Source organism: Benincasa hispida, chromosome 4 (genome assembly GCF_027475165.1).
Source record: "Benincasa hispida cultivar pf3 chromosome 4, pf3_genome.v1.1, whole genome shotgun sequence".
NCBI classification, from domain to species: domain Eukaryota; kingdom Viridiplantae; phylum Streptophyta; class Magnoliopsida; order Cucurbitales; family Cucurbitaceae; genus Benincasa; species Benincasa hispida.
The window spans coordinates 41,034,982-41,049,662 of record NC_143481.1 but is presented as its reverse complement, the minus strand read 5'-3'; the positions used below and the strand labels follow the sequence as shown (position 1 = coordinate 41,049,662).

The following is a 14,681-nucleotide window of genomic DNA, read 5'->3' as shown; positions in this document are numbered from 1 at the left end:
ATTTTGGAATTTATGTTTTGTGGATATCATGTAATTGTATATTAACTTTGTGAAACCAAATTGAATTTTATGTAAAAAAAATTAATTAAATATAAAAGTTGTCGATTTTAGTTTATTTACCTAAATTTGTAAGATTCAAGTGGCTTTCAATTGTTAATAAAAAGATTAACAAGTTTGATTTTCAGTAAATTAGAAAAAAAATTTATACAAAAAAAGACCATTCTCGACGCCAAATTTTAAGGTGTCGAATAAAACAGCAAAAGAAGTACATTTTTGAAGCCTTCCCGATGCAAAACTAGATTGGCATCGGGAAAAGTACCCTCTCCTGATGCTAAATCATGTTGGCATTGGGAAAGGCACTGTCTCCCGTTGCTTATCTTTCCTATTTAGCGTTGGAAAAATGTTTTTTCTCCACATATCCAACCCTCTCCCGACGCCACCATATTGGTATCAACAAATATCCTCCCAATTTCAATCGTTGCAAGATCATTTTTTTTCGATGAAGGAACTTTTTTGCATTGGGATAGGATTATGCCGACGACGTAGTCGACGGTAAAAAAAATGTCAGAAAAGTCTTTCCCGATGTTTTTTGGATTTTTACATGTCTACCAAGCAAGCCTTGCCATTATTATCATTATAATTATTATTAAGAGATCCATGTAGAAAAAACTTAGTTTTTTTTTTACCATTTATCATCTGTTCCATACAAATAGCGGTTTTGAAACAATTAACAAAATTTAAGGATTATTGTGTTCTTATTGATCTGGAGGTTCATTACTTTTCCTTTTCTAAGATCACCCATTTGATTTTTTTTATTTTTTTTTTAGTTTTTGAAAACTAAGCTTATGAATACTAATTTTATCTCTAAATTTCTTATTTTGTTATTTATTTCCTATCAATATTTTAAAAAATTAAGTCAGCTTTTTAAAAGTTGTTTTTGTTTTTATAATTTGACTCTGAATTTATTCAACTATTTTACTTAAGATAGATGGAAATTATTGTAAGAATTTTAGAGAAAATATACTTAATTTTTTAAAATAAAAAATCACATGATCACCAAACAAGGCTATAATATGTACTTTTCATTTTTCTTTTTGTATTGCATCGGATTAGAACTTAATGTCAGGGGTACAATTTATATAAGGTGATAAGTTTGATCCAAAAACTTTATATATATATATATAACACTTGAAATGTAAAAGTGCTTGACAACTTCATGTTTCACTGGTGTTAAAATTCTTAATTTTGTATTTAATAGGACTCTTACACATATTCAAAAACATTAAAAAAAAAATTAAATATTATGACATAAAATACACTACAATTAAAACTCTAAGACTCAATTAGACATAAAATTAAAAATTTTCACATAAAAAAGATAATTTAGTATAAAAAAATTGAACATATCTAATATTTATTAGATATAAAGTCAAAAATTTATATATCTATTTGAATTTTCTAAAGGACTAATTACTAACCAGACACGAAATTGAAACCATTAGGACTTGATTAGACACATTTTTAAAATTTTGGACGATAACTTACAGTTTGACTCAAAAAATGTAATTCTAAATTGGTTGATATACATTATCTACATTAATATTAATTACAAAATTATCCACTTAAATATAAACTTATCAAAGTTTTTTTTTTTTTAAATAAATTAGTTCTACTTAAATTTACTAAAAGACTCAATATATATATATATATATTATATTGTTTGTGAGAAAAAATAAAATAAAATACCTGTATTAAAAATTAAAATTATATGTGTGATGGTCTATTTTGGACCAAAGAATATAATGAACATTTTGAGACAAAGCAACAAGATTTGGGTCAAAATGAGCAAAGTTCAATACAGGTCGAGGTCGGAAAGAAGAGTGGCATGGGCTAGGCCCATACCACCACTATTATAGTACACTCGTTTGTGTTTAAGGTGCTGGAAAAACAAGTTTCTTCTAATCTTCTCTATATCGTGAGTGGTTTGTACTACTTATATCTTATGATATAATTTAGTTGTTGTCGTTTATTTATTTTATACACATATAATTTGGACAGACAAAACTTAATAGGTGAAAAGTTACTTTTCTAAATTTACGAGGCAATTGCAAATATAACAATTAGGTCTAAAGCTATCAGTTATAGACCATATCGTCGGTAGGAGTCTATTAGTGATAGACCACATCACTAGTAAGAGTCTATCAATGATGAAACTCTATTGTTGATAGACTTTATTATATCTGCAATTTTTTAAAAATAATGTTACACATTTGATTATTATCCCTAAAAATGCTACTCATTGCAATTACCTTACATTTATTAATAATTTTCCACTTATTTTCCTTAAAGTCAAATTTGAAAATTTATGTTAAAATAAACAAAACGTTTTTGATATGTTTGAACAACAACACTTCAACATCGTAACAATGGGTAAAGGCAGACCCAATAACTTTGTTGACTACAAATCATTTTCAATCATACTCTTAACTATAATCAACCATAGAGAAGGAAAAATAATAATAATAATAATAAATTTTAGCCCAAACGTAAAGACCACACTCTAATTTTTATGACTTTTTAAAATTTTCTTACTATCTTCAAGAAATTCTACTGAATGAAAATTTTTGGCCCATCAAATTTTGCAACGTCATTCAAATGGCAAACAAAAAAAATGTAGCGTGTCTACTTTCTGGCCATCTAATTACAATGGTAGGCTGATCAAATTCAATGGTAATTAAATTTTGACTGTAATCGATAAATTTGACTAGAAGCTTGATTGAATTTGAAATCATAAATTGGATTAGGTCAAGTAATTTAAGTTGTTCGGACCCAAAAGTCTAATTCAATTTAAGTCCATGAAGAAATTTGGGCCAAGGGAAAGATTGGGACCAAGCCCAAAAGCAATTGGGCCCAAGTCCATGTAAGGCCAATGGGAAACCTCTTTAAATTGAGGCCCTACCCATTCATTTTAAGAGGTTGGAATATGATCCGACCAAACATATCAAACATTTCTAAAGATCAACTTTTGCTCTCCTGAAGATCTAAAGACCAAAGTTCAAAAGATTTCCAGAAGATTAGAAAACTTTCTGAACCTCCTTAAATTAGAAACTCCATAAACAACCCAAAGCAAAAGTTAGAGACTCCAAAGGATATTCTAGAGAGGATTCAAAAAACAGAAGATTTCATTCGACTCTTAAGAATTAATCACATTTTTTAAAACCAAAAGCACTTCAAACATTAGACGACTTCTAATCCCAATAATTATAGCTTCGAGAACAAGCTGAAAAATCCTCAAAATAGATTTGCATTTACGAATAAACTGCAATGTCCTTGAGACAAATCTGCATTGAGAAAGAGTTGCAAAGACCTTGGAAAACATTATTAGAGACTCTACTTATTATACTTTAACATCAATATAAATAAACACAACGTTTAAATTCAACGAATTAAATTTATCCGAAAATTTCGTTGAATTATTTTTACAACATTCATTATATTTTGCTTGGATAAAGACTTATAATTTTGTTAATTAAACCTTTAAACTTTTGTAAGCAAATCAAATTTGACAGCTCTTAGAATATTCATTGAAATTTATTCATTTGTTCATCAATTTTGTTAACTCGACATCTGAATAAGTGCATACATGTGTAAAAATGTATGTATTGATAATTTTCAAAGACAATCTTAATAAAGGATCTAAATTGATTCGTTTGGCAACCAAGAGAATCCATTTTCAAGCTCTAATTCCAATTGAAGGTTGACTTGCTTCACTTCCTTGCTGACACTACATAGGAGCTTGAATCAGCAGCCATGGAAATTGAAACAAGATCAGCTTTTTCCTTTTTGTTTCCTTTAAATAACCATTTTGTAAAATAAGTTCGATTAAATTACAGATTTAATCCTTAATGAAGAAACCAAAGACACGACAAAGATAAGTAGATAACATAAAACATTGTAGAAATAGTAATTAAAAAACAATTATGAACATGACAAAAAGATAAAAGGCAGTTTAATTAATGATTGCCAAGGTAAACTCAATAAAAGAAAAAGATGCTCATTAGTGAAAAAGATGATAAAAATAAGCTATGAAAAATGAAAACCCAAAGACCAAAAGAGGAGAGCTACTAAGATTAGATTCAACCAACCAAAGGAGAGAGAGGGAATAAGAATAATGAGTTTGGATTCATTGAGCATCCCCAAGAAAAGAGACTTGTACTTTCCTTTTAATTGTTATGTGCTGCTAAACTTAAGCACAATACAAGTTTCTATCTATCTTTGGAACCTGCACCTAGAAAAACAACTCACATCTTTTCATAGTACTCCAAAGGAAACCGGAGCTCGCGATAGAGGCTCGACTTCAATCAATAATTTCTCCTTCCTCTTCGAGTACCTGTATTTCATCTCCTTTGAACTTCTCATTGTTGTCTCTGTCATCATCGTCATTTTCGTTATCGCTGTCAATCTCATGACTACCATTGTTTTCAACCACTGAATTGTTTGTCTCTTGGAGATTGAAGTTCCCAATAGACAGAGAATTCTCATCAACCATATTAATCTCATCTGCGTTCTCTTTGACCATGACAGAAGGAAACTTCAAGGGTTTATTCGGCCATTCTTTGAAGAAAGAATTCATCACCATGAATCTCAAAGCTTGTAACAACTGGCTTTTTTCTCTCCTCACATCTGCTTGCAAGAGCTTCTGCAATAATGTTGGCTCTCTCTTCTTTAATTGCGGCTTGTTTGACAAATGCTTCTCTGATTTTCCCTTCTTTCTCGAACGATTCTTTTTCTCGGGTCTTCCCCTCTTGTTGAACCTGTTTCGAGATTTTTCTTTCCCTACCGAGGCTCCTTTGCCTTCCTCTCCTAATGTCGATGGATCTCTACGGTGTTTTCGATTGTTGTGTTTCTCTGAATATGAGAGATACTCTGGTGGTATTTCTGCAACTTCAACTCCTAATTCAGCCTGCTTTGCTAAAATCTCTTTGAGTTCCTGCAAACGTTTTCATCATCTTACTTAGTAGTTAATATTATCGCATCTGTTGCCAAATCCTCCTTTACAAGAAAGATTTTGATACCCGTTTCTCTATTTATGTTGTTTACATATCATTCATATTTCAGAAGAAAGTTGAACTAATTCTTATTCAGGATGACCACAATTAACATCAACCGTAAGCAAAACCTTTAACTTAGGCTGGTTTGGTTACCTCATCATTTGGTTTTTAGTTTTTGAAAATTAAGTTTATTTCTTCCACCTCTAAATTTCTTACTTTGTTACCTACTTTTAACCATTGCTTCCAAATTTTGAGGGGAAAAAAATAGTTTTTAAAGTTATGTATTTGTTTTTGAAATTTGGCTAAAAATTTAACTCATACACTTAAAAATATGCAATGAAAGAACCTTTCTTTGTATGACTTCTCTTTTGCCTCAGGTCGAATGAATACAAAACCGCTCATTTCTTAGGGCGAGCTGCTTCGCTCCATCCTACTCGTTTCCTTAAGCACTTACCATAAGAAATTGAGAAAACAGACTTAATCTTTAAAAACAAAAAAAACAAAATGATTACCAAATAGTCCCTTCATCATTGGCCTAGCCCAACCCAATCCTAAAAAGTGAAGGCTCAAGCCTAAGGACTTAAGACATTGTTTGGGCTTGGATCGAGCAAGCCCAACCTTCAATTGCCAAGCCCATGGCCCAATCCTTGGGCTTGGCTCGTTGGATCAAAGTTCTGTTAGATCAAAGTTTGGGAGATCAACCAATTGAATTAGCATATTGAATATTAATTATTTAAAAATATATGTAAATTTTAGATTTTCTTAAGAAAATTATTATTAAATTGATTAATTTTGTATTTTATTTTATATTTTTATTAATTTTTTGGACAAAATTTTAAAAGTTTTATTTAGTGTTGAACTGTCTTAAAAAGTTTTATTAATTTTTAACACTTTAAAAAATTAATGTTAATTAAAAAATACGATATATCTAAGTATATTTTTTTAAAAAAATCAATAATAAGTTCAGTGGGCCGGCCCAACGGGACTCAGGTGGGTTGACCCATGGACCAGCCCAGATTCTCAAAAGGGTGATCTATATCCAATCCAATAAATAAACGGGTTAGATTGAACCAGTCAAATGTTGACTTTAGGCTGAGTTTGGATTGAGTTTGGATTGGGTTTGGTTTAGCCTTTGGGCTTGATGAGGCTGACCAAACAGGGTCTTAATAATTAATAATGACTTTCATACCAATGTGATTTGATAAATCGTAAAAACGACCCATTCTTTCCTTTCCTCCCTACTTTCTTGCTAATATTGACTAGACACAAGAAGGCATTACCTTTTTTACAAAATGTCATGTCAGCAAAAGGACTATAGTTTACTCTTTATCAGACTACTCGAGTTTATATAGCCACTGTGTGAATCATGTTTCCATTTTACGATAGCGTTAACCCACAAGGACGTCTTCTGCAACCAAATCTTTCTGAAACAAGAAAACTGTTTTCTTATACTCTATTTCTTTTTTCCTTTCTTCTTTTTGGTAAGAAACCATGCTTTCTTTGAGAAAGATGAAAGAACACAAGTGAATACAAAAAAACAAGCTCCAACATAAAAGAAGTCCTATCCTAACTATTAAGAAATGACTTCAATCCAACACAACAAAATCAATATCATAATTACTAACGTTATAGAGGACCGACAACCAACGAAGCATTAAACCTAGCCACCTCCCAAACCTCCTCACCCATTATCTCGACCTCCCTAAAAATACCATTGTTCCTTTCAATCCAAAAACTAAACTTCTTAAACAGAACCCAGCATCTAAAATGGATATTTATATCTTTAAGGAAAGGTTGTGCCATCTCCATGGTCTTTAAAAGAGAGAACAAAAGAAGAGAAAGGAAGAAAAGGAAAGGAAAACATGAGATACGTACTTTTCGCAAAAGCTGAGCTTCCTTATCAACCAATGTGCAGTCAGTTTGCTTTTCAGTGAGTTTCTGGAGGAAAGTAGATTATCAACACATTGGTAACTTGATTAAACATAAGATCGGAGGCACACCTACCATCCATAACTTGCACTGGGATAGGGAAGTAAGTCAAACCTTCTGTACGTTGGTTGATGATGGATAATTCTTCCGGCGTGCTTCACGCCATTGCCGAATTTCTTGATCCGTATAGACCAAAGAGAGAGATCTAGGGAAAATATAAACTAAATATGAGACGAGGAGCTACAACAGATCATTTAACTTAACAAGAACAAATTGTAACTTTCAGAAACCAATATCAAAGTAAGTTCAATCCCCCGCCCCCGCAGTTGTCGTACTAAAAAAATGTACGATAATAGCATCTTAAATATATTAACATCGACATAAAATGGTCAAGATTTTTTTTTTTTTTTTGACTAACCATATTTTCATTGTGAGGAATAAAAAAGAAATGCAATAGCATACCAAAAAAAAAGGCTGCCTAAATATATTAACAGTTACATAAAATGGTCAAGATAAGAGATGCTATTAAGATAAAATATCCTAAGATTATGAAACTCATTTCATCAATTGCCCATAAAATCCCTCAAGAGCAATTAAAAATGAGAACACTTAAGCCTGATTGATAACAATTTGGTTTTGATTTTTAGTTTTTGAAAATTAAGCCTATCCCCTTTCACCTCTAAAGTCTTTGCTTCGTTATCTACTTTTTACCAATATTTTCAAAAATCAAGCTTAGTTTTGAAAACGAAAGAAAGTACTTTTTAAAAACTTGTTTTTGTTTTTAGAATTTGGCTAAGAATTCAACTGTTTTACTTAAGAAAGATGAAAACCATGGTAAAAAATTGAGAGCAAATAAGTTTATTTTAAAAAACCAAATGATTGCCAAACGGTGCCTTAATGTTTTATTTATGGAAGAACAAGAAAGTATCACCTCTTCTGGTCTTTCACTTGATCTGTGGAGTTAGCGTCACCAAATTTGTTCCTCCTCTCATTGTGAAAACCTGTTTGCAGTCTCTATTAGTCATGTTTCGGAAGTAACAAGAAACAAACCACAGTAAATTACAAGACAGAAATTCAAACTGCACAATATTCTTCAATTCTCTGGCTAAAGTAAAATAAAAAGTGAAGCTAATGCCATATTTATTAAAAATAAAAAGAAGAAGAATGAGGTACTGCATTTAGAATATATTATGAACCTATTGATCCCGAGTAGGGTTTCAAATCAAAGAACGATTTTGAGCAGCCCTATACAGACTCGAGAATTTCAATTTTTATGAACATTCGTAAATCATACTTTCTCTTGTTAAAGAACAATGGGAAATTAGAAAACCAAGTTAAATAGGTCATCACAATCAACTCAATACATAGAAAATTTCAAGGACCAATTGAGCAGAGCACAGAGATTCTACATACATGGCTTAAAGCCAGTACTTTTCTAGCTAATATGCAGGCCATCAGATTTGATATGTGAAATGAAGCCTAAAGGTATCCTAAAAGAACAAGTATTCCCGAAGTGCTTTTGAAATTATATAAAGCTGATCTTAAAGTGATTGTCTCCATCCATGAGAGAGGGTATAGAATTAAACTGTGCAACAATCTGCATGTATGAAACCACAAACCTTTCCCCTTCTGTCCGCCAGGAAACCCAAACTTTTTCTTCTCATTTTTCATATGATGATTTTGATTCTTCTGAAATCTACATTGTATGAGTTGGTTGAGAAGCAGGCCCTCAAATTTAACTCTTTTTTTAAGTTAAAGCACAATATGGGGGGAAAAAAGGAACAATTGGAATAGCATACCCTTTTTTTGAGTTCCTCGTGAAATTCCTGTGAGCTAAATTATTCGAAAATGAATTTGATCCATTTCCACCATCACTTATTGAAGAATTACCCTGTAATAATCAATAAAGATTAAAGATTAGTCAATTGATCGCAAAATGTTCTTTGGACCTTAGGACTAATGTTTGGACAAATGAACTATTTCTAGAAAACTGATCATTTCCTTTAAGAAAACATTCTAAGAACACTGATCATAGAGAAAAGGAAAAGCAAACACAAATATATAAACGGATTCATTTATAAACTAAATAATACTTTTGATAGACAGTGAAAGTTTACAAGGGTACTAACCACACACTAAGAGTTAGCAGACAAGCATCTCGATTTAAGTTAACCACAATGGAATTGCAGTTACAAAACTAGTTTAATTAAAACCGAAGACAAACAATAGAAGTAAACCTGGCAACATCAAACACCTCATCCTAACTCCTCAAATCATTCAACACTATTCCAACTATTCGTGCCACACACAAATATCTTTGTCTCGCATTCTCAAAAGGAAAAAATGTGAACATTTTGAAGTCATGAGAATCGATAGGTTCTCAGGAACTCATGCAAATATTCAGACTAAACTGTCCCTTAAAATTCATATCATCTTTCACATTTCTTTTGGCTAGGACATTTTTCATATTCAATCAAATACATAACAATCCAAGTATAGCATTATTCTATAAGATAATGAACTAATATTATTTATCAAATTTACAAATTGAAATGCAACAAGAACCTGTGACCCAACAAAAGCAGGTGACTGCAGGTTCCTAGCTTGTTGTGGTTGAGTCGAAGAGTTTAACAGCATGGTCGAATTCCCCTGCAACGGTTGAGCTGAAGCCGGCAATTGATTTGATCCAGCACCACCCATTGCTTGTGGAGTGAAGTTTTGGGGATTTTGGTTAACAGGGTGCATTGCCTGATTGACACCAAAAGGCTGGATTGTAGAGAAGCCAGGATTCTGAAAAGGCATTGGAATAGCTTGTTGATTTGGACCACCATACGAAGTATGAGAAGGAACTTGCGACATATTCATCATCTGTCCAGGAATTACATGTTGATTCATATTTTGAAAGGGTAAACAAAATTGCCCATTATTTAAACCCATATTCTGACCCAATTGCTGAACCAAATTCGGCATGTTCTGCCCAAAAAACTGCGCTAGAGGCAAACAAGTGTTCATATTCATCTGATTCACATTCGGCACCAAATTGAACTGCCCCTGAGCTGGATAATTAGCAGCAGAATTTGCAAAACCCACATGGCCCGGGGCAAAAGGGGAAGCACAAAGAGGATTATTAGGCAACCCCATGAGAGGGTTTTGCAAATTCATCATCAATCCCGGCTGAAACATGGGAGGTGGCATGTTGGGAACAGGGTTTCCATGGAGATTGTTCAAGTGGGGGTTGGGATTGCAGAAGGGGGCCTGATTTTGAAACCCATTGCCGGAATTCGCGAGAGATGTATTGGGTAACTGTCGATTTGAAAAGATGAAGAAATTAAAACGAGTGGATAGGGGAAAGTGAGCAAAAAAGCATCAAATTCATAGGAAGTTACCTGTTGTGAAGAACCGCCAGGAGGACGAATCATCTCCACAGCATCAAAATTCGAAAGAAGATTTCATATATCTCTGGCGTTGAAGAGATTTGGTTTAGGGAAGAAGAGAGGCAGAGGAGTGTGTTCATGAGAGGGAGGGAAAAGGTTTATAGGGTTTAAGACCAGTTATCGCAATTCACCTCGGTCAACCATCGTTGAAGGGGTCAACATTTCGATATATTTTTATTTGGAAAAAGAATTTTAAAAAATCAATTTTAACCTATTGTTTTTTTTTTCCAGAAAAATAACTTTTTTTCCTCTAAAATTTTTATCTAGTTTTAATTTAGGCCACTTTAATCCATCCGTAATAAAAATTTGTGGAATCATGAAGAAATGTTGTTGATAGATCAATCATAATGGCCAGAATCGCTAATGTAATTCGATTGATTTTAATCGCGTTTATTTATATCTATGAATATCTCACATTTAACATTCGTTCGTCAATCAGTTTACGGTAACGATAATAATAACGTAATTTTAAAACGCAAACACATCGATTATCCTCCACTCGTGAATCAATTTGCATTTTTTATAACAAATTGGGCAATGGGCCCCATGTCGGTACAAGTACAGAATACACAGAGTAAACAACAACGAATGTAATTCGTTGGGACCCATTTTTCATATTATCATTCATCTATTACTTTTTTCCTGGTGTAAACATGACTTTAATTTCTAGGTTTCAAAATATTGGGTTTTGATTTTTAAGTTTTTAGTTTATTTTCTAAGGTGGTTGTAAATATAGTGATTAGACCTGAAATATTAATAGATGGAGTACAACGCAGAAAAATTTGTAGATATAGTAAAATTTAGATCAAACTGTTGGAGTCCATCAATGAAATAAGTGAGTAAAGAGGAGTGTAGGCAAGAGGCTGTAGCAAAATTTTCTCCTCTTCGTTATAATTATTACATATATTACATTTCTAATATAAATACAATATTTTGTGATAGTATTACCATGAAAATTTTTACAAAATTAGAATTTGTAGCATTTGATTTTAATGATAATAATTATTTATTATGAGTGCTTTATGCCAAAATACACCTGGATGACATGAAGATATGATCATCGAAAAAAAAAGTATTCTTTCTAAAGCTCATTATGAATGGATGCACTTGAGGCTCCAAGATTTCAAATTAGTAAGTGGGTTACAACTCTGCATTATTTAAACTTAGCTCAAAATGTGATTATGCAGAGAGAAAATTAATGATGCAAATATATTAAAGAAGATATTTTTTGAATATGCTCCTGAAGTAGCAATATCGAGAGAAAAGTATTATGAACTTGTCTAATGTCTTCTCTGGTTGAATGAAATAACGAGTTATTGATTGAAAAAAAAAAATCATGAATCTTAGCTAACTAGAGCAACAACATTCTCTGAAGTGGATGTTTTAGATTTCAATAATCATGATCACGGTCGAGGTTGAGGTCATGATCGCAGTAAAAGAAGAAATAAGTATTTTTCGTGGTAATCATCAAAATTTCAATAAAACCAAACATAACCTGATAATTAAAGGAAAGTTCCATATTTTTAAATGTGATGCAAAAGAGACATGTGTAATGTACCTATTTTACATTTATTTTTTTTTCTAGAAATTAAAATGTCTCAATAGATGGAAATTGGAACAATATGTGTGGAAAAAACTTTGCAAATCTCCCGTAGAGATGAATTAATCTTGAAAATATGAAATATTTAAATATTACAAATTCATTTGAATCTCCCGAAGAGAAAATAAATATCATTGTAGAAGCAACAAATGTTATGAATATATTTAATATTTTGTTATGCTTTGCTCGTATTTACTTGTTAAAGCCTAATTTTACATTTTCTATTTTTTTTTATTATTATGGTTTATTACTTATTGTTGTCATTACTTTTATGAAGAAACATGAATATTTCTCCATTATTGGATAACTTTGAGATGAATAACGAAGATATATGTTTGGCATATAGTGCAACGAGGAAGCATAAAATATTTCTCATAATTGACAGCGATGAAAGAAGAAAAAGTCAATACAATCTCAGGTCCTGCAGGCTTGATTGAAGGCTTTGGGAAAACAAATATATGTTTGCTCAGAGAAACAAAATTTACATTTGATAATGCTTTGTTCTCTAATAAGCCAAAGAGAAATTTACTGAGTTTTAAGAATATACGTTCTAATGATTATTATATAAAGACTAATATTGTGAATAATGTAGAGTATCTTTATATTATATCAACTGTCGCACCCTTTTTCTATCCTAGGAGAAGATGTAAAGATAGTATTTACCAACCCTTTTATGGAAACTACTGTCCATCTCTACCAACATCACCAGCTAGATTAGCCTTAGACACCTGATAACATAACATAACATATATTCTTTCTACAGACATTTCATAACTTTAATAATTTGAACATGTGCCTGAATTTATACATATAAGCAGTAACATATTTACATACACACAATACAGTGGGTCCCATCAATTTTCCCCTTGTCCCTAATATGTACATGTTAACTAAAATATGGACAAAACCACAAAACTATTGGGATTGGTGTCCTAAATCTCCTGGTAGTCTTGTAGTTTGTAAACATTCTGTAAACAATTGTTATTAATAAAATAAGTGTTATTTTATAAGCATTTACTCAATCCAATAAACTAAGATCTGTGGTTATTTCATATAACTTAAGCATGTATGTGGATACATACAAATGGATCATGCCTTAAGTAATAACCTAAATGGTCTGTAGTAGATAGATAAAGGAGGGATATCTTATTCTGATGACACTATGGATACGACCTGCTTTGTAGATGTAACAAGTGTTGTAAAGTACTACAAATGGTCTGATTCTGACCATTCATGTGGAGACATGTGAGCGGGGTATTTTATACAAAGAGTTTGTATAAGACCGGACCATGAGATGATTAGTCTCTTTATATAACGCCGTTGATAATTGAGACTTACATTTCACTAAAATGACCATAGGTGACATGACCTTAATCCTAAGTGTTTTGGGAACTCCTGCCAGGGCGGTCCTTTGATTTGTATGGGTAAGAATGGCTATACTGCCAACTCAACAAGCCTACAATTTTGGGGATTCGTCTGATTGGGGAGTTGGGAACTCAACTACACAAGACGGAATTCACTCATTCCCTGAAGCAGGGGTACGTAAATAAATTGCTCTCTTAAGGGCTGATTCCAGGTCTTGAACATAGTGGTCACATCCTCTCCTGACCTGAGAGGACTTGGTCATAGTGGGACTATGACTTATTGTTCATTAGAGGAATCAGTGGTACTTATGGAGTTGATGTAACTACAGGAGCAAAACGGTAAATTGACCCAACTGTAATTACGAACGATTTGTGAAGGGTCATCACACTGTTGGTTGGTTGTATGGACATAAAAATATATCTGTAGTGCGAAAAGTGCAGCTGTCAGTCTTTAGTGGAGTGACCAACAGTTAACGGATGGTGGATCTCGTGATTAAAGAGTTTAGTCGGTTATTCACATACTGTTGGAGCTTCAAGCTACAGGTCCATAAGGTTCCCTTGGTAGCTCAATGGGTTCAAGTTGAGAATCAGAGTTTGGGTTAGTTTGAAGTCAAATTAACAAGAGGAAATTTGATTATATATGATATAATTAAATTGATTCAATTATATGTGATATAATTGATATGATGTATTTGATACATTGTTAATTGGGGGATTTAATATAAATGTGATTTATATTAAATACCATAAAATAGAAAAAGAACTATGGTTTATGTTTCATATGATGAAATATTAAAACTATAAGTTATAAATATAATATGATAAGTTGGTTATTATATTTATTTATAATATATTAATTATTCTTTTTCTTAATAACCGACTTGAGTGGGAGGTTATGCATGGTTATGGTGACTGTGAGATAAAACGAAAAATGGTTTTCCAAAGTCACGTCTTGATGATTCATTATTATCGTCTCACAAAAAGAAAGACTATCGAGTAAAAGAGTTTTACTAAACGATAGCATCTCACAAACTAAACGATAGAGTACCGAGTTTACTATACGATAGTTACTCGTTACTACACGATCGAGTAGCAAGTTTATACAATAGACTTCTTCTTACTACACGACTGAGTATTAAGTCTATACTATAGACTTCTTCCTTCTCCCACTTACTCAGTCATCCACCTCGTTCATTCCTCTATCCAAAGTCACCCAGAGCCCACAACTCCTAGATTCTCACACCGAGAATACCAAGGTAACTCTTGTGGTGGTGTTCTTGTTCTGTTCGAGGGTCAAGGGTCA

At 32.3% G+C, this 14,681-nt stretch overlaps 1 protein-coding gene across 1 annotated transcript; it reads right to left on the bottom strand.

Moving 5' to 3' along the window:
- Positions 1 to 4,163: 4,163 nt before the first annotated feature.
- NUFIP (GATA zinc finger protein) lies at positions 4,164 to 10,562 on the bottom strand. Its single transcript, XM_039029746.2, has 8 exons — positions 10,367 to 10,562; positions 9,546 to 10,283; positions 8,780 to 8,871; positions 8,600 to 8,676; positions 7,912 to 7,981; positions 7,095 to 7,185; positions 6,927 to 6,989; positions 4,164 to 4,990 (listed from the first exon to the last, which is right to left on the bottom strand). Exons 1-8 carry the CDS (start codon positions 10,397 to 10,399, stop codon positions 4,358 to 4,360), a joined length of 1,797 nt encoding a protein of 598 aa, XP_038885674.1. The 5' UTR covers positions 10,400 to 10,562; the 3' UTR covers positions 4,164 to 4,357.
- Between the last annotated feature and the right edge of the window lie 4,119 nt (positions 10,563 to 14,681).

Coding starts and splice junctions, on each gene's coding strand:
- NUFIP (XM_039029746.2), bottom strand. CDS start 10,399: ATGATTCGTCCTCCTGGCGGTTCTTCACAACAG. Junction 8,872..9,545: donor CTGCTTTTGTTGGGTCACAG/GTTCTTGTTGCA, acceptor TGATTATTACAG/GGTAATTCTTCAATAAGTGA. Junction 7,186..7,911: donor CAAGTGAAAGACCAGAAGAG/GTGATACTTTCT, acceptor TATTTTCCCTAG/ATCTCTCTCTTTGGTCTATA.